The 25484-nt window shown below is 37.2% G+C and overlaps 2 protein-coding genes and 1 long non-coding RNA gene across 4 annotated transcripts; 1 reads left to right on the top strand and 2 right to left on the bottom strand.

The window, feature by feature from the left end:
- Positions 1-556: 556 nt before the first annotated feature.
- Positions 557-1114, bottom strand: LOC113280486 (F-box/kelch-repeat protein At3g06240-like). Its single transcript, XM_026529104.1, has one exon. It carries the CDS (start codon positions 1112-1114, stop codon positions 557-559), a length of 558 nt encoding a protein of 185 aa, XP_026384889.1.
- Positions 1115-1900: 786 nt separating this feature from the next.
- LOC113278427 lies at positions 1901-5740 on the bottom strand. Of its 2 annotated transcripts, XR_003325516.1 has the most exons (11): positions 5604-5740; positions 5411-5490; positions 5218-5317; positions 4902-5021; positions 4517-4641; positions 3930-4252; positions 3277-3474; positions 3038-3140; positions 2881-2949; positions 2554-2747; positions 1901-2139 (listed from the first exon to the last, which is right to left on the bottom strand). It is a non-coding gene; the product is annotated as an uncharacterized LOC113278427 (long non-coding RNA). The 2 variants fall into 2 exon arrangements; XR_003325515.1 differs by having other exon boundaries at positions 3277-4252.
- Positions 5741-22309: 16569 nt separating this feature from the next.
- LOC113280485 (peptide-N4-(N-acetyl-beta-glucosaminyl)asparagine amidase A-like) lies at positions 22310-24169 on the top strand. The gene has a single exon (XM_026529103.1). The coding sequence runs from the start codon at positions 22310-22312 to the stop codon at positions 24167-24169; it is 1860 nt and encodes a 619-aa protein (XP_026384888.1).
- Positions 24170-25484: the final 1315 nt, after the last annotated feature.

Here is a 25484-nt window from a genome sequence, read left to right as displayed (position 1 = left end):
ATTTTCTTTGAAGTTTCCTGTTCACCAACTTGTAGAACAAGACATTCTGGTATTACTTGAAAGAGTAATCCTATAGCGATGTTGTTCTTATCTGCATCATCTGTTCCTGGTTCAATTGTATCCCAGACCTTGTAGATTTTCATCAGTACCTTCATTCTCATGGCCCATACTGTGTAGTTTGTGGCGTTGAGGATTGGTACTTGTATTGATGGTGGTGTGAACTGTTTTGCACCCACAATGGTGGTTTCGTTTTCCATGGCTCAGAAACAAGCTCTGTTACCAATTAATGGCAACTGCAAGATCAAACTTAGCTTGTATAAAGACTACTCTCTTTATTGATGTTTAGAAAATCTCTCAAAACTAAACACAAGATCTAATCTTGCTCTTATGATCAACCACAACTTTGGTGATCATATATATATAGAACTATGAATTCCTTTTCCTAGTCTTATTACCTTATTACATGTCTTTCCTTTTCTTAGAACTAGATGACTTCTAATTCCCTTAGGATTACATCAATTTCCTAATCTTGTCCTAACCAGCTTGTTAGTGACTTCTATGTTGAAGTTAATCCAACAGAGCTGAAAAGTATGCAAAGACGCCCTTCCAACACTCCCAGAAACAAATATTGGTACATATACTCCTTGAAAATTTCTTTCGGTAGTTGCATTTCCTTAAACGTCTCGTCACTGATATCAAACGAGAGTAAAAAATAGATGTCTTGATCTAGAGGTGCTGCTAACCAATGGAAGTCTCCATTACAAATCACACCATATCTTTGATCCCTAGAAAACCAATAAGGTATGGTTTTCCCGGTTTTCCATGAATCTGATGCTAAAGCAAAGACTTGGACTAGTGTACTACTCATTCTTCTATCAGTTTGGACACCTATTTCCAACTTGTAATCATCAGTCTTGCGATCATAACCAAAATCATGTAATCGAACACGGTCATATGGTTCAATTGATGATAATGGTTGTATTTCTTTATATTCTCTTGTGGTTGGGTTCCAAAGACAGACTAAATTCCTATAACGAGCAAACAACCTCATGCAAATTAGACCATTAGATGATCCCAACAAACGATTACTTAAAGATTTGAATGGGTAATCCATCTCAATGTCATCAGTTGGATCATCTTCACCAACAATCGATAACGATGTTAATGAAACCTTAGATATTGACAAACCTAGACTACTGTTGGCATCCTAGGAAAAAGCTTTAAGCATGAGAATAGGGTTATTTTTATCGGTAGTGAGATTAAGATGAGAGCATTAACAAAATCAGAAGAACTGATCACGGCATACCATTTCTTGCAGACAGACTTACAAACAAGTAATGATTTCACTGGTACACTACACCATTTTAAGGTATTAGCAACCTACGATAGTTTTTGCTAAACGGGGTCGCAACAGGATTACGCCGTTGCTAACACGGTGTCGCAATCTTTAGCAACGGCGTAAGATCTGTTGCTAATCACGATCAGCAACGGAAATTCGCAACGGCGCTCGTCATTGCTAAAATTTTTATTAGCAACTTCTTATTTCTGTTGCTCATTACAGGAATACCCGTACCCGGAACCAGATACTGTTGGTTCTGGTTCTGGTTCTAATATAGCATCGGACTGCTGATGTTGCTACTTTTTTGCAACATTAAAGAAAAGGTCAAGTCTTCATTGACCTGGTCAAAATTAATTTCCCCACATTCCCCCCTGCAATTACCCACTACAGATATACAGACTACAATGTCATTCTATGGACATACAAAACTATACTGCTGAGAATCACAAAAGAAGATACAAAACTGTAATATATTATGAAAAAAGATTCTTTAGTTGAAGTTAACAAAAAGTACGAGTATTTGATACAAATGTATACAAGTATAAAGCTAACTTACTGAAATGATCATCAAGTCCCAAAATTTTGTGACTTGACGTACAATGTTCTATGTTGCCGTTCATAAATTGTTGGGTGACCTAGTTTGTGTCAACTGAAATAGGCATTGAAAAACAGGGAAAGAAAGACTAATATATGAGTAAGATTGAACTCCACCAGAAGTATAACGAGACTCCGCTTGCTTAAACAAATTCCTCTGCAAGCTACAATATCACCAGAGTACTGCTTTTCTTAAGCCCAAATACCTTCATGCATAATAACCAATTTGATGTTTCAGTATGGAGGTCACAAACAAAAGACTAACCCTGGATTTTGTATAATCTGCAGAGACAAGTGTTGTTGCTAATCTGAGTTGCTAATTGCCTAAAATGGAAAACGTGGTTACCCCTAGACAATGGCACACTGTTCTGAATGCCTTTTTTCTAGCTTACCCATAGACATTGTTAACTAGACAGTGTCTTGACTTACGAGAACGAAGAAATTAAAATAGACGACCCTGAAGCACATAGACAACGATACACTACTGGCTAGTTGACAATGGTGCAGTTACTATAAGAACTGAACTATCACCATTTCAGACATTAATACAACTCCAAACTCCAAACAAAGTCTTTGATTTGGAGAAACGTCCTACGTTAACTTAAAAAACAAACGCTTACCTTCACACTTAAAGATATATTATCTTCCTCCGTAGTGCCCTCAACAAGTTGCATAAGCGCGCCTGGTTCATTTGCAGGAAGCTGATGCTGAAGTTGATCTAGTCAGAGATCAGACTCCATGGTCATCCCTACCTTCCCATCCTAGGATTCTACCATAGAGGACCCAACAATGTACTTGGACAATGCACATTGGTCTGCATGAGACGAAGGAAGAATAAAAGTGGTAATAAGCTTCAAGGGGTTAAAATAGAAACCATGCTGGTAACTGATACTTAAACTCAACGTTGATAAGAATAAATTGGTAAAGTAGTATTTATGTAAGTTAACCTGCTGAACATGTCAAGCTGTTGGAAAAGACGGAAAAGGAACAATCATTTTTGCCGGTGTTGGTGACTCCTGCACAAACGTAGAATACGAAGGTGAGGAATTATTGAGGTGAAGCAGATTCTCAGTAAAAAATTTGTGGGATTAATTATAATCTTACATATACAGACTTTTGGTCGTAGTTGGAAAGATATGGCACAATAGAGTACTTCTGAACATTCACTTAGATGTACCACAAGCATGTGGAGAAGCAAGAAACTATCCTGACATGTTCAAACAAGAGAAAATACAAGCATTAGAATCATAGATTGATGACAGTTTCATACTCCTACCCCAGTAAGCATTCCACATAACTTATAGTAACACAACAAGGAAAAGGAAGAATGACTCTGTACTAACCGCTAAATCACCATTCAAAAGAACTGGCTTTAGAGAGTCGTACAATCCGAAGTAGAGACCACAGAAGACAACAATTCCAACGCAAGAAATGTTGAACCAGCGGTAAACCCAGGAACACCATCATATTTGATAGTCTTCCGGCCTTTATACACCCAGAGACCATCGATGACGATACCAGGTGGCTTCTTTTGCGCAATTCTGTACAAATCACAGAGAAAACTCATTAAATATCATAACATGTAGAAGCACTGGTTAAGGGACTTTCAATGACGATAAACAATTATCTTGCCAGATCTTTGACCGGGAAAGACAGTTAAAAATTGCCTTGATACCAGGTGCAAGCACATCGAATGAAACACCTAAAAAGAGCTAAAAGTGTCAAGATGAATCATGTATATCAATAAACTTCACAAAGACTAGGGTTATGCCCATGCCAGGCCTCCAAAGAACACAGAAAACCCTTATTTTTTAACCTCCATTAGTATTACCCTTTAAAAATGGGATCACCAAGGAGGACAAATGGAAAAAGTTGGGAAGAGCATATGAAACATGAGCTGGACACTTGTGATCTCGGACATGGCATACAATACAGGATATTCAACAGAAAAATCTAAGAGTAGAAACGGATATTGTTCTCAAAAAAATTACATTACCTTCTCACAACGGTGTTCGCAAGACAACCATCAAAATCAAACGCGGAAATTCCCAAGTCATCCAATTTGTATTAAATATAAAGTTATGAAATGCATAAAAGTCATTAAATAATACTTGGAAGGTGTATGCATTCTTATTTCACCTTCCATAAAAAATATATCAATTAAAGTAAAATTCATTCAAACGTTAAACTTTAGAGTATTTCCTGTTGAGAAAAGGTACATTTGAGTACCAATATACCGCCAGCCAATACTCCTTCTGGAATGCATTTGTTCCCCTTGATTTTACCTTAAGAAAAATACTCCGTTGAATTACGATTCATCTGTCAGTAATGAAGAGTAACACAATAAATTTACTTGAAAAGTTTCTACAAACTACACATTTATGAGCTCCACTGCATGAAAGCTGGAAACTGCTGAATGCCAACAAAAGTCAAAAACTACAAACCTAGTATGGAACCAGAACTTTTAGTAATCGATGATTTACAGTTAGCCATTGTAAAGATATTGAAGTCATTTTAGTGCCAAAATGGTAAGCTACTATTCAAAACCTCAAAAGAAATATACATATTCCATTTGGTATTTACCTTTTTCTTGAACTTCTTAGATTCCACATGCTTCATTGTTCCATTTATGCTCCAGTCATCATATGATGGAATATGAGAAGTCACAGGAAAAAGAATCTCAACACCTTGAGGATTACTGACAACAGCTGGAAGTTCAATTGGCTTTAGTCCGCGTTGTGACAAGAAAAAGTCAACTTTCATAATCCAATGAATCATCCCATAACATACCACTACTTATTTTCATTTTAAGAAACACAACTAAAACTAAACAGAGGACCAAGAAACTGGCGCCTTTCTAACCCAAGGAAGGAATAATCAAGGCAATCACTTCGTAAATACCATTTCAAGTAGTTACAACAGTTGATGCCCACTAAATGAATAAAGACCAAAAGTAAAATCAGCTTACTATATTTTTAACATCTAAATCTGCGCCAGCATCAACCAGCGGCTTGATGATTTGTGTTACCCCTGCAGCAAGTGGAAGAGCTTTTATTCCATCTGGTGCACCATTTGGATCAGCACCTGCCTAAACAGATGACAAAAATATTTACAAAAACAGGTTATATAGGGTATATTTACAAACCCATTTAGCTATAGTAAACATATATAGGAACCAACAAACACCAAAGAATCCTTAGATATACATGTATGATGAAAATGTTGGCGAAGAAGGAACCAATTAACACAAACAAATCTTTAAAGGGTTTCAATAAAAATTGTACCTGAAATTTGAAATTTGATTGAATCTCCTTAAAAGAAATTTGACCTAATTTACTTGAGACAAATTATTCAATAATGGAAATCGACTGGAACGATTTCAAGCTGAGCACAAGAAAATATAAGATTTCATCAAATTCATGTATTAAAGTTAAGAAATAATAAATGGAAATTGAAGAAAAACAAACAGAGACTTACCTTTCTCATAGCAGATTCAAAGATGTAACCCTAAAATCAAAATCCCTGGAGTAGAAAAAAGCAGATCCACAGTTGAAACCCTAAAATCGATTAAAAGAAAAGATTATGCGAACCCTAGAAATCAAAATCTCTAATATCGCAAAATCTATAAACCCTATAAAGAGAAACGAAAGGATTATGCGAACGAGTATACCCTGGCTGTTGATTTCAGTGGGTCTAGAGCTGAAAGAGAGATGAAGTTCTATAATCACGCAGTTCTCCAGAGATGAAACTTCAGAGGAGAAGACATGAAGCTTCAGAGATGGATAGGAGATGAAAGAGATGAATCTGTGGCGGAGAAAAAATGAGAAGGGAAAAAAACGACAAGGCAACGGATATAGGATAGCTTTTGTTGAAGGGTGGAAAGAAAAACAAGAAGACTTGACCGAAGTTTGACTTGGGCGTAAAAATTAGTCCTAGTGTTCACAACCACATGCGCACTTCGCACGCTTGAACGTAGAGCAGTTGCTATTCGCAATCTAGAACTGGCGGTTGCAAAATTAGCAACATCAAATTTCCGTTGCGAAAAATTAGCAATAGAAAATTAGCAACGACGCCACTACTGTTGCTAATCTGAATTGCTAATCCCTTAAAATGGTGTAGTGGTAATCTTAATAGGATTTCATGGTACATCTCTTCCGAAATACTTGACATTCTTGCTGCTTTTTTTCCATTTCAACTTCTAATTAGGGTATTTCCGGAAAATGATTTTATGCCCACAGCTGGAGAGGAAGTGATGAAATGAACCTTCAATTGCTAATTTTGGGGATTTGGGTTTTTTTTCCTCCATGGGAAACAGAGAAAGAGGGTTTGAAGTGCAAATGCAGAAGACGAACTTGCTTATTTACTTCATATGTTTAGTCTGACTCAACTAATTTTCAATCCGTCTTAGCTGCTCTTTAAATGTGTGTCTATATCTTACATTAAGCCTAAACTAATTGAACTGAAAATGAAATACATTGATCAGTATCTGAATAAGATAGGCACAACGAAATTGCATCTCATCTTAACATCACGTATGTAAGGTTTGAGTTCAACATGGACCATATCGTGCAAATATGATTAGGATGTTTAGCTACAAAATTGGTTAAAAAGACCAAAATCAACAATTCCTGGGTGAAAAAGACATGTAAAATTTGATACTGTCTAAATGGACGAGAATGTAAAAATAGTCAGGATGTAAAATTTCATCCTACCCATTTTCAAATACTTTTTCTTATTTTTAATTTACATCAGGATGCATCCAGTTTCAACCTCGCTCTTTTTTAAGTTTAAGTCAGGATTAATCTAGTTTCATTCTTTTTTTTTTTGGTGTTCATTTTACCCATACTAATTTTTAATCGTCCATTAGAACCATGTATTAAAAATATTTAGACAAATGACCCATTTTCCGATGTTTAGCTGCACCGTTTGTAACATTTTCATTACGAGCAGAGCCAGACAGGGGCGGAACTAGGAATTGAATCTAGGGGATGCTTCAAAAAAGTTTTATGCGTACTTGAATATATTTATTCTGGATTCTACTGGATTTAAGCTAAAAAGGGCTAAACATTAAGCCTAATGTAATGAAAAATTGTTTGGGGGTGGCTTAAGCCAGGCTAAGCCTGGCTGTAGTTCCGTCCCTGGAGCCAGATGGTAAGGTGTGCCATGTGATCTACAGTACCACGTAGCCTTACATTATCCTAGAGATATTTTGTAAAATGGTCGTAAGTTTATTGCTTAATTAGGATCTGGGTCGTAGAAGTTGCAGTTGCTGCATTAGGATCGTTGACTGACGAAGAATGTGAGAAAGTTGTCAGCTGACGATTTTTATTTTGCCACAACTGGCCCGGACCTTCAATTTACTGATATTGACTCTTCCATCTTTCTTCTATATAACCTAGAACTACTCCATCTTCTTCCCTGACTAATATACATTCTACTTACCCTCTGAAATTAGTGTTTATTTCAAACCCTTGATCAATTTTTATCATCACATTCATATTCTTGAATTATTAAAGTGAAACAATTTATACAATAGCAAATGCCTCAAATTTATATTCTTGACTCAAATTTACGGAGTGGGTGAACCGATCTACAACTGCAAGCTTCTTATTACACAATTCACCTACTCGTGTTGTTCAACGACTAGATATGACGCGTATTCTTGGGTTCGTATGGCTAATCATGATGCTTAGAAGATATATTCGAGGATAGGAAATGCGTCCATAGTTTTGAGAAATATGGTAAGAATTTGTGTACTGTTGCCGTTGATTTAGGTGATTGATGGTCATGAATTGATGAGTTATATATTAGGAAACTTGGGCTGGTGTCGAATTTGGTAGCGGTGCAGGGAAAGAGCTATAATAGGGAAGAAAAACACAAGAACCCAACTCACCTATCGATCACCAGGTTCTCGCACATCAAGTGATCGTTAAATGTCCTCAACGAATTTAGATGTCCATAAGATATTTAGAAGATCTCAGACACCTCTGTTTTGTTTGTAATAATGATTATAATCATGATTAAAGAAAATGATGTTAGTTTTGAATATGGCAATGGCGAAGGTGGTTAATGTGGAGTAGATATTTTGTGGTGTTGGCGGAAAGAAAGGAGCTAAGATAGAACGAAGGAGATGAGATTTTTAACGGGTGTATTTTAAATGTTTCTTACAGGTACTTTGGTAAAATATTTAAACGGTCAAAATTAGTCTACGACCCTTACGCAACAACTGCAACTTCTAAGACCCAGACCCTAATTAGACAATAAACTTACTGTCCTTTTACAAAATAACTCTTTATCCTATATTCCTATGACTGGTTAACCTATGTGTGACATAAAACTTGTTGAGTCACCCAATAAACCAAATGTAACAATTAATGCGACCAAAAATGGTTGTCTAGTTGCCCGAAGTTTTCTCTGTGGTGCAATCAAAGTTAAATACCTTATAGCTGTATGAGGGACCACAACACAGGCCTTCTCAAGCTCTAAAGGCCCATTTAAACGAGCTTCCATCACCCTTAGAACTAGCACACTAAGCATATGTTATTGACAACGCCATCATGTGAAATAGATATGGGTGTGGGTTTATAGTGGCCGAAACAACTCCTGCTAACTTTTTAATCTGTTTGACAAAATGATCATGTGTTATTGCTTTAGTGCAAGATTCATGTTATTTTTATTAAATATCACACAATTCTTACTTTAAGAGAACCCCTTTAACAAAAAAAAGAACCCCTTTAACAAATACCCAGTATGTTACACTATTATATATATTGTCCAATGCTACTTAATCTTGGTACATATGCTGGTTGGTCAATTATTCCACCGAAAATTAAACACAACTAAATTACTTCATTTTTTTATTTACTAATAGATATTGTCAACGAAGGAACTAGAAGAGGAAAAAAAAATTAAAATAGAAATTTGAGATATCGGAGTATACTAAACCACAACAAGTTTTAAGAATATAGCAGTGTTTAAAGGCTTTGGTACGATGGATTTGCTCAAAATTCTTACATGACCGAAACCAATAGTCATTCTTACTGTGTTCATGGTGTATTATACTTCACTGATAGCGGAAGTAGCATTGGTGGATCAAATGAAATTTTCTCATTTGGGTTTAATAGTAATTCAAATAATAGGTTTGATTTCACGGTGTCAAAATGAATAATTTGTACTGTTACCATGTAAAATCCCATGCCACCGTGCAAATTTAAGGTAACGAGGAGTCGGTATATATTTTAGATAACAAAGCAACTTTCAGGATACACAAGGCCAGACGAGGATATTTATTGCCACGAGGAGATTTTTGGATACCAAGAACATTTATGCTAGTTCAGAGCATTTTTTTCTCAAATAGCTGAATGATTAGATTTCAATTATTTGCATCGGTGTCTTGCTTCCTGTGGTCTCTGAATAGTTTCTAGCACCTACTCTTACACCTGTACGTTTTGGTGAAATTCAAGCGGAATGGCAGGTTAGGAGAGCTTCCCCTAACTATTACTACTCGAAGAGCTTAAACCAAGGCAAGGATACAAATTTGTGTGTGTTTCTTAGTTTAGAAAACTTTAGACCGAGGAAAGTTCCTAGCTAGGCGTTCGATTGGTGGTTGCTTTCATTCCTTGTCATCACCACCTACTCTCTTTAAGTTAGTCATTGTTTTGGAACATCTTATCACACTCTCAAATGGAACTACCAACTATTTGGAGTTCACATTCTCAGGTTATGTTTGTTTACAAGTTCAATCCTAATTTTGTGCCTACGATGACAACATGTACATGGAAGTATAGGAGCTTGGCGGAACCAAAATTAGTGGAGAATCGGGTTTCTATGACCCACATCTGAGAAATATACGACCACTAGTGCAAGTCCTGTATTAGTGTAGAGGGGGCTGAAAAAAGTTTATAATAAATTTGGTGGACTAAAAGTGGGTCATTTGTCTAAAAGAGTAGCTTTCCCGGACCAGATGGACGAGTAAACTTTCCGCCTGGATCAAATGGACAGGAGATATTTTTATTTGAAACAACCAGAAACACCCTTACTCCTTTGCATTACCATCGACTCTTTCCTTTTCTCTCCGCCATCTTAAAAAAACCCTATAGGTACTTAAAATCTGAGAGAGGTAAGTGGGATTCTAGGATCTCTGAAAGTGAGTTATGGTAGGTTGAGCACGAACAGTCTTCGCCTAAACCACGCACAGTGGCCGTTCAAAGGATGCTTCAGTCACAGGGAAGAAGGATTAGGGCTGGTCTCAGGGAGGGAAGCAGATGAAGAGATATCAAAGAACAAGTTCTTGCTCTGAGAGGTTATGAGAAAATTGATCGTAGCTTGGAAAATAGATGACCTATTTATAGATGAATTTTCTAATCTCAAGTCGATCAAGATAAGGATTGCTTTCCGTGCCGTGCGGAACAATTCTCCCGTCTCTTTAGGAATAAGGATAAACTAAGTTGAGTTTATCTCATTATTCCACCGCCTTTACTCTCTTATGCAGTGAGAAATAAGACGGGTATTCCTCACATGTGCCATAGACCGCCATACCAAAACCCTAATTGTTAACCCTCCCCCCCCATTTGTGTAAAGCTGATTCAGCCTTTGTGATGATGTGTATTGAGAGAGAAATATTCTCTTTAGCCCAGTTGGCCAAGATAGAGAGATATTCTTTGATTTGTGAGAATGACTAGGATGAGTCACTTGAAAAAGTATGGAATTCCTCAGGAATCGTATGCAGAGTGTGAGAGGAGATGAGGCTGATCTCCTTATCTCCATGGCCGGTCACATATGTCATGTGAAGATTGTATTACTGTTTGTGGGTCCCTCTGTTGAGTATGCGGAGCTCAAGAGATCTTATCCACGTTTTTGGATAACCACGTATAGTTTAGGCTCAATTGATAGCCGTGAGTGTATTTGAGAGGCTGATAAATAGGCTTGAGCACTAGGTAAGGAGTGTGCCTATCATGTGAATCTGTCTGAGATTTTAAGGAGAGATTTGAATGGTTCATGGATGGCCGTGATGTTGGTGAAAGTCCATGAGAAAAGATACGCACTTACTTTTGAATTTACGGAGTCCCTATCCCATGTAAATTCCGAATTCAGGATTGTACTGTACCTAAACCCTAATTTTTTTCTTCACGTCTAACTCCTTCAGACACCTTGGAGAGGCTTGACGAGGCTTGGAAGGTGTGCATATCTATCTTTTGGGGTCGGAACCTTGTGTGATGAGAGCTTTTTTAATTCCTTGTACCAATCAGACTCCTCTTTATTAGAGAAAATACATACTTTTGAAACTAAGGGTATTTTTGTCAAAAGACACTATGAGCTTGATTTTTCTTTGGAATGATAAAGGCATGGAGATTCCCTAGGCATATTCACGTCTTTAAATAGAGATTGGCGCGTTTGTTGTTTTGCTTTTGGAAATCATGAACTCAAATTTCCCGTTTTGAGCTAGATTCCCTTTATTTTCTCTGAAATTCATCTTTTCTGGATTCCGTTTCAATCCCGTTCTTCTTCGAATACTTAGAGAACTCAATATTCACATGTATGAGGCCTTTGGAATGATTATATGAGAGCTTGGTCGGTCTCTAGCTGTATTAAGGCTTAATTTCTTCTTTGCAAACATAAGGGTATTTTGGTCAAAATCCCTTGTGAGCTCATTTTTCTGTTGAAGAGTAATGAGCTAAAAGGGATTAAGAGATGCTTAGAGAACCGTCCAAGAGAATGGGAGAAGCTCGGTCCCCTCTCGTTTAGAATAAATCCCTTTTTTCACCAAATTCTTGAAATTAAAGTTATTTTCGTCAAAACCTAATTCTCTTCGACTTTGATCCCTCTGAAAAATTCCGAGAGAATAAATCACGTCCCACTGGCCTAGGAGAGCATGTTCACGCATGAAAATGGATTGGGCACATCTTGGGGGAATTTTTAGAAAAAAAAAAGTCTTTGGTTTCCTTATTTGAGCCAAATTAGGGTTATTTTCCTCAAAACCCTAATTCTCTTCGACTTTGATCCTTCCGAAAAAATTCCGAGAGAATAAATCACGTCTCACTTTCCTAGGAGAGCATCCTTATTTGACCCAAATTCCTCTAATTTCCTCCTTTAGTTCTAACTCCTTTTCCTTTGCTTCAAGGCTTCACTTTTTGAAATCAAATTCAAAAGAGAAGTATTTTTATATGTGGTAATGTACAGAAACCGGTCCACCTCCTCCTACGAATTCCACTTGCACTGAAATTCCTTCTTTGAGCAGAATTCCTATTTCTGTTCGAAGTATAACTGGTATTGCATGAAACCGTTTTAGTATACTTAATGTCTGAATTTTAATTCTTGACCCATGAATTATAATCGTGGCATGAATGTGCTAAACATATTCCTCTTTCTTATATGATGGCTTTGTTCGTATTTCAAAACGATATTAATCTTCAAATTGATAATATAAAAGCTAATAGTTAATGATCTTGTGTTTGCTAATGTAGATACCCATCGTTCTTTCTTCATTGAGGCATCCTCGGTAAGTCTTGAACTTTATCTCTCTTTAATCTGATGGATACTTCTTCGACCATTGAATCAACATAAATAGTTGTATTTGCAAGGATTCTCTTCATTTAGGTGTTCGTCATAAAACTTCAGATTTGAGACACTTAGGGAGAATGGACGTAAAATCTTTGTACGGACTCTGATTTAAGTCCCCAGCCCCAAATTTGAAAAAAAATAAGATAGGATTTCTAACGCAAAAATAATGATTCGGTTCCTAGTTTGTTTGGACAATCAAATCCGTGTATACTTTTGACTTCAGTAATCCTATATAAAATTTCAGGAGTTTTTCAGATGGCACTTACTTCGGTGTTGGGACCACATCTCCTAGCTCGTTTATCCATTTGAAGCAACCTTTTGGTATGTTGTTGGAATGACATAGAGGAACACATTTGCTTCAAAAAGTACCTCGAAATTCCTAATGAATTGTCATCAATTTTCAAGTCTTCGCGCTGCAACGTTCATCAATCTGAATTACCAAAGGAGTTCTTGTTTCAATTGGATTATTAAAACGTTTTATTACTTCAAGCACAAACCCTTGGAGTATTATTACTTCAGTACCATTCCTTAGCTTGGTTTAGGTCTTCTATTTTGTATTCTTAGGACAGAGACGCGTTCGTGGTATTGATTATTCATTTTTACTCTTTGGTTTCCAGAAAACGTATTTTTCTTGATCCCTTGTGAAAGTTTGGACCCAAACAAATCCGTGAGTACCCCATGAGATGTGAGATACATTTATTAATGACAGTATGACTCTAGGAATGAGGTTATGCTTGATTGGATTAGGAGAAGAGAATGCTTGAAGGGATTGGATGAGATAAAACTTGAAGGGATTGTATGAGGACAAGGTTTTAGGCAGGAAGGACAATTCTCATATAGAGAAACTCTTAGTCGTGTGATGTTGCTCCCTCAGTTTATTTCTTCTAATTCATCTCTCGTTTGTAGCGTACTCTTCATTGTGTGAAGAGTTCGACCTCGGTAGAGGGGGGATGAGCGAGCTTCAACAATTTCATAGGACCTTCAGAAAGAGAATTATGGTGAAGAGAGACAACTGACCGGCCTGGGGTGATTTCACGGGACCCATGTATTTTATAACTTCGTACCAGACACCTGTTGGAAATTTTAGCATCATGAAAATGAAAATTCTGAACGGCCTTGCTTCTGAAGATCTTGTAAATCTTTATGACCATCGTGAGAATCTTCTCTTCAATATGAGGTGGTTGCAAGAATGACTCAATTCTGTCAGGGTCCATCGGGGTAAGTTGAGTTCAGAGAGGTTGTTAATATGGAGGTTCATATGATAGATGAAGAGCTGGAACATGCTAAGAAAGTGTCTTGAGATACAGAGTCCAAAGTGAAGCAGCATAACATGGAGAAAGATATTTTCTCTAGGGGGCTCTGTCGTATGATTTTCTTCAGGGTTGATATTTTCTCTCTCTAAACCTTACCCGTATGCATATGGTAAAGGAATGAGACCCTCATAAGTTCGAACTTGATGCAAACCCTAGATTGCTCTTGTCGGGTATGTGAGTAGGTTAAAACCCTAAGTTAAATTCGTAATAGAAGTTCCTCCCTTGCGCGGCCTTCACTCTAGAAATTGTAGAAACTTCGTTTAACGTCCGATTTCAGTGATTGACCCCAACTATCAAACAGAAAAGACTTGACTTTCATCTATTATAGTTGAATTAGGATTTGGAGATTATTTTTCCGGTGATATGTCCATATGAAGTTGAACTCGGAATCCATATCTATTTAGCAACAATTCCTTCAAGTGTTTTGATGATATCTCTTGGATCGTGCATTGAACCATCATGCCCTTTTAACACATGGTAGGAGAGCCATGGAATGATACTTTTATCAATGACGCATTGTCTAATTCTCTTCCTATTTGTATTAGTTTGTCGAGTTATGTGACTAAATTATGAGTCGCGTCTGAGTACAGTGGAAACCATAGACTCCTCTTTAAACCGATTTGGAACCCTGGTTTTCTCCTGCATGCATTTATTATTCAGGGATAATATGAATGCTTCTTCTACTTGATATAGTTCTGGTGCACGCATATAAAATCCTTAAAAATCTTATCTTCTGACAGAGAGATACGAGATTTCTTGATATAAGTACCCTTCACGATTTTAAAGGTCGGTCTCTATTTTCATAGTCCCAAGGAATAACAGGTTGCGATGTGGTTTTGAGGATTTGAATGGTCTTGATGTGTCCTGATCTTTTGAGACTCATGCGCCGATCGTTTCTAAGTATGTTATATGAAAAATGGATGTCTGGGCCGCCTCATGTTAGCCATGCAGGTATGTGATGCACGATTCTCCGTTAGTCCCTAATTTGATATAAGACTTGGGACGTTTGGAAAATGAAGTAAGGCCCTTGTAGTGTACGAGATTGAGTCTTCAAGGCGGGCAAGCGATAATCTGTGGGCTAGAGACGTCTTTGGAGAGTCATGTCGAGATACTGCCGCATGTGGTTTTGTGGACAAGATGAAGTTGTTGTTCCGCCTCTACAAGGTGTCTTGATAGGGACTCATGTGAACTTATGTAGTAAAATTACCCGTTGAGATTTATTCTTATTTTGGGGGGATGCTCAATCGAACTTTAGAGTAGTATATGCCTTCCGGTACAATCAGAGTAATAGATACATTTAGGTCCAACTGCGCAGTCGATTTTTGTTTGTTTTATTGATGGAAGAGTTCTCTGTGAATCTGCTAGGTAATTCTTCACATGGATGAGTCGTTTTTTTGACATGAGGAAATTGTATGTGATCGTCATATTTTGTCCTTCGCTCATCGCGTCTGATCCTGACTCATGGAATAACCTGTCAATTGGATTTTCTCGACAGAAGAGACTTTGACCGAGGGAACTGCTAGTTTGTGCCCGAATGAGTATCTTGAAGCTATGATATCGGATCCTTGAATTGTTGGCACTTCAGATTTCTTTTCCCTTGGTAGGTTCAGGTGCGAAGATATTCTCCTTCTCCTTCTTTAGTGAACTGAGGACCCATCGGAAAATAATACTGGATAATCGTTGATGTAGCCGAGATGGAGGCTCATCGAGACTTAGTCGTACAATCGCTATGACTCCTTTTCTTTCTGACGGGACGGGTATTGAGATAGCATATCGACCCTCGACTTTGAATATTCATATAAGTATGAGCTTTGACTGAGAAATGTCTTGGAAGCTAGTCTCATCTTATACTTTGTCGCGTTCTGGTCATGATACTATGAAACACGAAAACGATAAGATGCATCTCGGCTGGCGATTTATGACCTTATGTGGCTCTGCAAATATTTTGTCTTGGTCACGAATTTTTTGGAAACTTTCCAAGTTTTCGCTAAGTTTATCCTGTAAACGACGAAAAGAAAAATCCGTCAGAAAGGAACTTGGTCAATCTAACATAGAATGAAAGAGTTATAAGTAAAATAGTAAAGTGAAGTACACTTCCCGAATATCATGTGGTCAGGTTGAAGGGCCTTGACCTAAACGAATTTTTGGAGAAACTATTCGTCAGAATCTCCAAGTTTAGAGCGTCATCTGCTCCTTGAGGTCCTTGAGAGTGATAAGGTCGCTGGATGGTTGCTCCTTTGATCTGTCGCGTTCGTAATGAGCTTTATCTTCTTCGGTTAGGTCGATTGCAAGCAAGATCCCGTCAGTGCTATTCTCAGCAGGTTTAGTACTCCTTTTTTAGGAAATGCGTACTCGATTATATTTATTGGATCTATCCCTACTGGTAACTCTAAAGGCGTTTTCAGATAATTCTGGATGATGATATGAGATTTTGCAAGATTCTTTTGAGTCTTCGGGAGTTCTCCTTGGTCCTTATCCAAGGTTTTCAATGATTAGAAGTATATTTTTATGAAAAATAGGTTACTAGGGCGTTTTTTTATGCAGGAAGAGATTCTTGTGATGCGGGACGCACTAACCTATTCGCTAAGATCAAACTCGAAAGAGATATAAAGTGCTGGTAGGGATAACTCTCTCGGCTAAATCTGTAACGGATTTACAGTAACTGAATCAATAGAACGTTTTTGTGTTTGGATTGTTGGAATCGTCTTCCTTCCTAAGAGATCTTGATTGATATCTGTAACTGAGTGAACAACCTCCCACTGTGGTCGCCAAAATGTAGTTACCTGAAATATGAGAGGTTAGAAGTAGGATTCTAGGGTTTCTAAAAGTGAGTTACGGGAGGTTGAGCACGAACAGTCTTCGCCTAAACCACGCACAGTGGTCGTTCAAAGGCTACTTCAGTCACAAGGAATAAGGATTAGGGCTGGTCTTAGGGAGGGAAGCAGATGAAGAGAGATATTAGAGAACAAGTTATTGCTCTGAGAGGTTATGAGAAAGTTGGTCGTAGCTTGGAAAATAGATGACCTATTTATAGCTGAATTCTCGAATCTCAAGTCGGTGAAGATAAGGATTGCTTTCCGTGCCGTGCGGAACAATTCTCCCGTCTCTTTAGGAATAGGGATAAACTAGGTTGAGTTTATCTCATTATTCCACCGGCTTTACTCTCTTCTGCGATGAGAAATAACCTGGGTATTGCTCACATGTGTCGTAGACCGCCAGACCAGAACCTTAATTGTTATCCCCCTATTTGTGTGAAGCTGAGTCAGCCTTTGTGATGATGTGTGTTGAGAGAGAAATATTCTCTTTAGCCCAGTTGGCAAAGATAGAGAGATATTCTCTAATTAGTGAGAATGACTAGGATAATTCACGTGAAAAAGTATGGAATTCCTCGGGAAAGTATGCAGAGTGTAAGAGGATCTGAGGCTGATCTCCTTATCTCCATGGCCGGTCACATATGTCATGTGAAGACTGTATTATTGTTTGTGGGTCCCTTTGTTGAGTATGCGGAGCTCAAGAGAGCTTATCCACGTTTTTGGATACCATGTATGGTTCAGGCTCAATTTACTAGCCGTGAGTGTATTTGAGAGGCTGAGAAATAGGCTTGAGTACTAGGTAAGGCGTGTGCCTATCATGTGAATCTGTCTGGGATTTTGAGGAGATATTTGAATCTCTTCGAAATTTTGTAAAGAGATTTGAATCTCTCCGATATTTTGTGGACGACTCAAAATCTCTCCGTGATTTTGTAGAGAGACTTGAATCTCTCCGAGATTTTGTGGACGGATCAAAATCTCTCCGTGATTTTGTAGAGAGATTCGAAACACTCCGAGATTTTGCGGGCATCTCAAGATCTCTCTGTGATTTTGTAGAGAGATTTGAATCTCTCCGAGATTTCGCAGATGGAGCAAAATCTCTTCGAAGATTTACTTAACGGATCCGTATCTCTCTGTAGTCAGCTGGGAATCGGCCTAGAGAGAGAGAAAAAGGCTTTGTGCGCCCGATTAAGGTCTCTGCGAGAATTTCGCTCACTTGTATTTGTCTAGCGTATCTTGTAGAGATGTGTTAGGAATCAACTGTGTGTCCATATGATGAGCCAACAAGACCAGTGTATCTCGAAAGGATTTTCTAGGAGTCTGTCGAAAAGGCTCAGAGGTAGAATAACCAGCGTATTTCTCGGGGATGTCCTAGGAGTTATCTAGAAACCTTAGTAAGTCGAGTCAGATCCTAGAGCATACATGGCCAGTGTATCTCGCGATGATGTACTAGGAATCAATCCTTGATCTCAAATAGGGTGAGTCGTGCTTACAGGAGATATGTATATCTCCGCTCTGGGTCATAAATCTGATGGGGACTATTTACACGTCCACATAGCCTACATGACCCGCAACATCTCGTTGAGGACGTATACTAGGAATCATGGCATCACAATCATCTGCGTCTCGCGAAGACATGCTGGAATTGTGACTGTTCTGGTTCATAAGTCTTCCGGGGACGTTTTACGCTCTACAGAACCTATGTGACCAGCAATATCTCGTCGAGGATGTGCACTAGGAATCACGACATCATGACCAGCAGTGTCTCGTGGGGACGTGTTTTAGAAATCGTGGCTAAGGATGCCTTGAGGGACAAGGGTTTAATCTCTTTCGTGAGAGTTGAATTCTGCCTATAGGGTTGAAATGACACTTTTTCCCCTTAACCAAATTTCACCATCTACACCCTTCAGTTACACCACAATTTCTCTTTCTCTTCTGCTTTGTTTCTCCATCACAATCATTGATATCGATTTCTCCAGCTTCTGCTTACCGACACCGATATCAAATCCGGTATTATCGGTCGATGTACTTGAAATTGAAGACACCATCGTTGAAATTGGTTTCTCCGTCGTCTTCAAAACACCAGCACCAACTCCAGTATGAAAACTTTATAGCCTAATTAGGATTTGAATCGATCAATTTCATGAAATATCTCGTAGAACTCGTAAGTTTTCTAAACCCTAACTTTGGTTTGATTTTATTTTCAGAATTGTATTTTTGATTTGTTGAATTGGTTGATTTTTTTTTTATTTAACTGGACGTAAATTAGTTGGTTGTTGTAATGGACTTAATGATTATATATACTGGATGAAAATGGTTTGCATTTGGTTATATGTGTTGTATGGTCCAAAAATCACCAGCAGAAGTTAATTCTCCATTGTCGAAGTCATGTGGTACAGGTGTTTGTAAGAATGCCAAATTGGGTAGAAGATGAAACCGGTTTTCATCATGTCCAAAATTATTTTCGTTAGAGTGTACAGGTTGTATATTTGTTTTTCGTCATAATATATATGAATAATGAAACCAGTTTCACCCCGACCAAAAGTTTGTTTCTTTTTTCAGAATATGAAGGATGAAACCAGTTTCACGCTGGCTAAAAAATATGTATTTTTCATAATATGCAGGATGAAACTGGTTTCACCCTGGCCAATAATCTGTTGATGGTAAAACTTTTTCATAAAATGTTTGGAAGAATTTCTGAGTGATTTTGTATGGAATATATATAATCTCTACAGCTAAAATGTAATCCATATAGCATTACCTAGTTAGCTAAATGTGATCCATGTATTATCTCTAATATTAGGTTATGCATATATCACTAAGCCTAACAAGTAGCAATTTTTCTTGTACTTGGAATGTTACTGAGTTCCTATGGCCTTAAAATGTGACAAAATATTATAGTGTATGTGGATTCTGGGGAATAAACTTATCTTATGTACTTGTCGGTTTTGCATTACGTAATCGGGTAATGTGATTCATATAATGTCTCCAAAGCTGACATGCAGAAACTGGTTTTCATCTAGTTAATATAGGTTGTAACTGGTTTTCATATAGATTTAAAAAAGGATGTAACTAGTTTCTATATAAATTGTTGCAGGAAGCAATAGCAAGAGGAGTGCTGAATTCAGAGCCAAGAATAAGCATGATGTGAACATGGATGGGTGAATCAAGCATAAGAAGTATGCATGATGTTAACGTGGTTGGAAAAATGGATGAAAAGATTTGGAGAAAAAAGAAACTAAATGAAATTTATAGCATATGAAATTGCTGGAAGTTGAACAATAATTAAAACTGTTGATGTCATTAGGTTGTTTAGCAAATAGGTCGCTAGAAAAACTTATTGATGTAGTTTAAGCTTAGTTTTTTGTTTGCAGATCTTTCTTTGCATAAATATGTATATGAATGCATGTATCTTAATTGCAAGTCAATATGAAATATTTTAAGTTGTCAGTAATTTCAGATAATCTTTTCTCAGAATATGCAGGATGAAACTAGATACATTCTAGCAGAATTTTTTTTTTTTGCAGAATGTACATGATGAAAACGGTTTCATCCTGGTAATTTTTTTTTTGTGAGTTTGTGCAGGATGGATATGCTCTTTTTTTTTCTAAATATGCAGGATGAAACCAGTTTCACCCTGACAAAAATAACTATTTTTTCAAAATATGCAGGATAAAATTAGTTTCGTTCAAGTTTAATCTTTGTTATACCATGAATCAAGCTTTTTCAAGAAAAAATGAAAGGCATCTACATTTAAGCAACTAACAAAAGTCATTAAGATACACTTTTTTGAATGTATCAAAATAAATATTAGTTGCAATACTGACATACAAATTAATGTACTCATAAACTTCAAAAAAAAAGTCCCTCGCGATTTCCAAATACACTTCATACATAACCATCGAACCATGGTTATGGTGCAATCGAGAAGCTGCAACCGTTCATGTTGTTTTGCTTCTTGAACTCGACCAAAACCTCACATACTCAACCTATTTTACTGTCAAAATACATTTTTTAAACACAAGCTCTAAACCTTTTCAGTTGTTCAAACACCACAAACCAATTAGCCGCAATATATGGTGCACTCAACTACAGTTTCCATGTTACTTCGGGAATTTTCTCAAACACTTGAAAGGTGTTGCTCTAGTAATTGTGAGATAACTACTCTGCTGATTTTTATGCCCAACACAACACCTTCCCTGCAATTATTTCAATTAAATTCCAACACAAACATTCAAATGATTTTAGCTCATGTTCTCTTGCTATCATTTGAGTTCAAACAAAACCCAACTCATGATTCTTCTCAAACTCTCAAATACACCACTTTAATCTCAAGTATTTAGTTTAAATATTCCTAGAATCAGACTGTGTATCGAAATTTGTTCAAAATACTAAAACCAAACTTACCGATTTACATAGAGGTTGGAGAAAAGTATTATACTAAATCGAACGACGATTGAAACAAGAAATTGAAGATCGAATTCTTCAGATTTACATCTAAAAACTGGAGCTTCTTACTGTTAACAGTGAAACCAATATTTTTTTGCTTACATATGAGTTTACATACTAACACCAACACCACACCACTACCCATTCTCTAAATAAAAAAGCTTGTTCTTATTTGGACGAAGGTTTCCGCAACATTTAAAGAATACAAAGGGCATAATGGTTTATTCCAGTTAATTAACAAACAAAATCCTAGGTAGAATATCCAAAATGGATAATTGAACATTATTTTTTTGATTCATGTCCATATAAATATTGTGAAAATGTACAAGTCTGTTTCACCCATGTATTGTTGATTTTGATCTTTTAACCAATTTTGTGTACTCAATATTGGTGGGCTAAATATAAATTATTGGATCAAATTAAGGGATTTTTTTTATAGTTTTCGGGTCTTCAATCTAATGAAGAGAACATACAAAAAAAACCCAAACTGCAAAACCCAAAATCTACAGAGGAGTTAAAATTTCTAATAACTATTTCTTAAATCCAAAACCAGGTAGATGAAATCAAGCCCTAATAATCTAAAATCTAGAAACCAGAGGTGTTGAACCTTAAACAGTCAGATTCAAACCCAGAAACTAAACAAGAGCTCCACAAACAAAGTAAAACAACGGATTAATCAGAGAGAAGGTGGATCGATCTGAGCAGGAAGAAGCTCAACTGGCTAGGGTTTCGTTGAATTCTTAGGGAGGAGGAATTTTGCGGATATTTGTACTTTGTCTTGTTTTACCATGTGGTACATGTCAATGGGCTTACCCCTTCCTTCGATAGCATTTCATCAATGAAAATTCTAATGTCGTTGAAACAAAGTCTAGACCAAGATTCATGTTAATTATGTACATTTTCCTGTCATCACAGTTGAATTCCCATCTTCAAAAAAAAAAAAAAAAATCAATTAAACAATTTTCTTTCTATAAGACAATTTCATAATTCCAGCCCTTGTGCACGTCGCATACCGTTGTGTGCTTCTTCTTTAATTTTGAATTAAATTTCCTTCTTGAATTATTTTTTAACTCAGGATATTTTCTCGCTTCCCTACCCATTTTGTCATCACATTCAAAAATATAAAACAAACATTCACGTCCTCAATCAGTCTTGCCTAAACCAAGTCCAATGCATTAATTAATTCCTGCATCCTTTTCTATATCACCATCCAAACACCAAGATCATAACTTGATCACAGAAAAATGTCTTCATCATCACCATCTCCCATCCTTATCATTTTCATCATCTCTACTTTCATGATCAACATCTCATCATCATCACCTGATTCTCCTGACCGTTACTTGAAATCATTAACAAATCCTCCTCCATCATCAACCATACCAACAGGATCCATCGAAGTAACAAAACCACCACCACCATCAAACCCAATCAATCCCAACTGTTCAATCCTTCTTCTCCAAAATGATTTCAATAACACGTTGACTTCGCCACCATTTACAACACTCTATTCACCGCCGGTCAATTGTTCCGGTCCATGGAACAAAATCTTCCTGGAATACAGTGTCAGTTCTGATGATGGAGAACAGGATGATAGAATCTCAGGTGTGTGGCTTGACGGAGTTGAGATTCTAAGAACAAGTACACCTCAAGGTAATCCGTCTGGGAGCTTCTGGAAAATTCGGAAAGATGTTTCGAGGTACTCGTCGTTGTTTACTCAATCCAATTTAACATTATCTGTGATGCTTGAAAGTGAGTCTATTGATGATTGGTTTACTGGTTTTTATCAAGTCAATGTCTCATTGTTCTATTATCAAGATCAAGATCTTAATCTAACTAAGATCTCATCAGTTGAATTTATTGAACAAGTAGAACCACTCAAATTGAATAGAAAACTAGGGGGTTTATCTGAGACTAGTATAAAGGGCATGTACAATGCTGGTGCATTTTCTAATGAGACATCACCGGATTTGATAATTCCGGTTTCTGATAACGGGGGTGAAGGTTGCTGGTTTAGGATTAAGAATGAATCGGATATTCATTCCAAAACGATTCAGATTCCACAGAATACTAGGAAAGCCGTTTTAGAAATCTATGTTTCAGCTCATGGGAATGATGAATTTTGGTATTCTAATGTACCAAATGCGTACATTGAGTCGAATCATTTGAGTAGTCAACGAGGAAATGGAGCTTTCCGGCAAGTGATTGCGACGGTGGACGGGGTTACGGTTGGTTCGGTGACTCCAATTCCTGTTATTTTTTCAGGTGGGATTAATCCGTTGTTTTGGGATCCTGTTGTTGCTATTGGGGCATTCAATCTGCCTACTTATGATGTTGATTTGACTCCGTTTCTCGGGTTTTTATTAGACGGAAAGAATCATTCTTTTGGTCTTGGTGTTGCTTATAGTAAATCAGTTTGGCTTGTTAATGCAAATCTTCATATTTGGTTGGATCATGGGTCAGACATTGTTACGGCGAAATCGATTGCGTACGAGACTTCACCAATGCAACTCCAAAACCAAACACAGTTCCGAACTCTAGATGGGCAATTCAAGATTGAGGGGCAAAGGAAGACTGAGTACTCTGGATGGGTTAATTCATCAGCCGGAAACTTTACGACCCGCATTTACGACGAATTCAAATTCAAGAATGAAATCAAGATAAGCAATAATGGGAAAGACAAGGAGGTTGAACAAAAGATTAAGCTGCAAACAGAGGTTAGAATTGAAAATGATGTTGGTCATGAGATTAGTAAATCGATTATAAGTAGAGAGTACCCAATTAAGATGAAAATCTCGACATTACCTGGAGCTGAAGCGGATACATTTGTATCGACTACTGATGTTTCTCATTCGACGAAAGAGAAATATACTCGTGCTTTATCATCGAACGAGCAAATTCAAATTGAATCTGAGAACAGTCAAGAATCAAATGGATGGATGATTGTAAAAGATCGTTCGGTTTTGTCAGGTTCAGGAAGCACAAGCCAGACACTGACATTCAAAGATCTGAATGGTTTCTACTCTAGAGTTGTTTCTGCATCAAATGGTAAGATTTTACAAGATGATTCTACTCTTGCTAGTGTGTCCCCATTCTCTGCTTAAACTAGGACTAGTTTTCGCAAGTGCCGAGTGAGCTCAATCTTTGTCGTTGTTTGCCAGAATAAGCGAATTGTTTGATTGATCATTGATATGGTGTTCTACTTGTAGTAGTTTGTAATTTTAACCACAACATATGGTGTTGTGTTTTGTGCAAGACATTTTTGGCAGGGTGAATCCGAACCTATGTTTGTAACTGCCAATTTGGCATACATTTTTCTTCTTGCATTTGGATGTGTAAACTATGATTTCTCTATTCTTTCCTAATGTGAAAATTAAGTAATTAGTCAAGTTGGGGACTCTGCGGGGACATGGCTTTTCTTGCTCTTTTGTTCCATCTTTCTTGGAGAGGTCAGTACTAGGACTTCTTGACCCAGAAGTGATGGATGGCCGAATACTGTGGCCAAAGATTTTCATTTAGAAATCAATCAGAATTTTGAACTCTTAGGATTAGCAACTTGAACTTTAAAGATTTTCATGGATAATGGTTTTGATTTTGTTATGAAGTGAAAATAAAGTTAAACAACAAAGCAAAGCAAGATTTGAAAACAGATTACCAATATTCAATCTCTAAAACCAAGCCTATATTCGGTGGTGGTTTATCACTGGAAATGTCTTTGAATAAAATGAAAGAAGAAAAATGCATTAACTGGCGTACATGTGTGCACATAATGCTGATGAGAAATGTGTAAAAAGAATATTTTTTTTTTAAATCGAACTGCTCGTTTATAAGTCTAATAGAAAATTTCAAAATATGGAGTTGTTGATTTTAGTGTACTCCAACATCTCATATTATGCAGAGTAATTTAGAAAAAATGAAGGAGAAAAGTTTCATATTTATTCTATCTTTTCAAATTCTCTAAACCATAGTGCCTTCCGTATCTAGTCCCAAATCCGAAATCCAAAATCATTTCTAGTAGTAAGTACCGGGTTGACTAGAGAAAATCTCCTAAGAGTTGAATATAGGTTTTACGCCGGCCTGTCCGAGCCTTGCACAACTTGCACTACGACAAAGCAAAAAGTACTTGACGCTACTCGTGTCGCGATTGTTTATGTTTATAGAGCAGGTGGACAGTAATCACCGCGTTAACGGGATTACGAATTCTCGACCATTAAGGGTACACTTATCCCATGTCTCGGTTTCAGAAGCTACAGGGGGATTCCCCCATTTCACAATCCTGCCTATTACAGCGCTACAGGTGGAATCCCCACCTTCGCAAACTGTAGGGTTGCCTTTACAAGTTCGCTGATCGAGTTGTAACGAGATTTAAAGGAAATAAAGGAGAGGGGTTATTAGTCTACATACCTGAAACCCACCTCT

This window comes from Papaver somniferum, chromosome 5 (assembly GCF_003573695.1).
Source record: "Papaver somniferum cultivar HN1 chromosome 5, ASM357369v1, whole genome shotgun sequence".
Taxonomy (NCBI): domain Eukaryota; kingdom Viridiplantae; phylum Streptophyta; class Magnoliopsida; order Ranunculales; family Papaveraceae; genus Papaver; species Papaver somniferum.
The sequence above is the reverse complement of the archived record's forward strand: the minus strand, read 5'-3'. Positions and strand labels throughout refer to the sequence as shown.

What these genes read in the sequence shown, in the direction of transcription:
- LOC113280486 (XM_026529104.1), bottom strand. Translation starts at nt 1,114, where the DNA reads ATGGATTACCCATTCAAATCTTTAAGTAATCGTTTGTTGGGATCATCT.
- LOC113280485 (XM_026529103.1), top strand. Translation starts at nt 22,310, where the DNA reads ATGTCTTCATCATCACCATCTCCCATCCTTATCATTTTCATCATCTCT.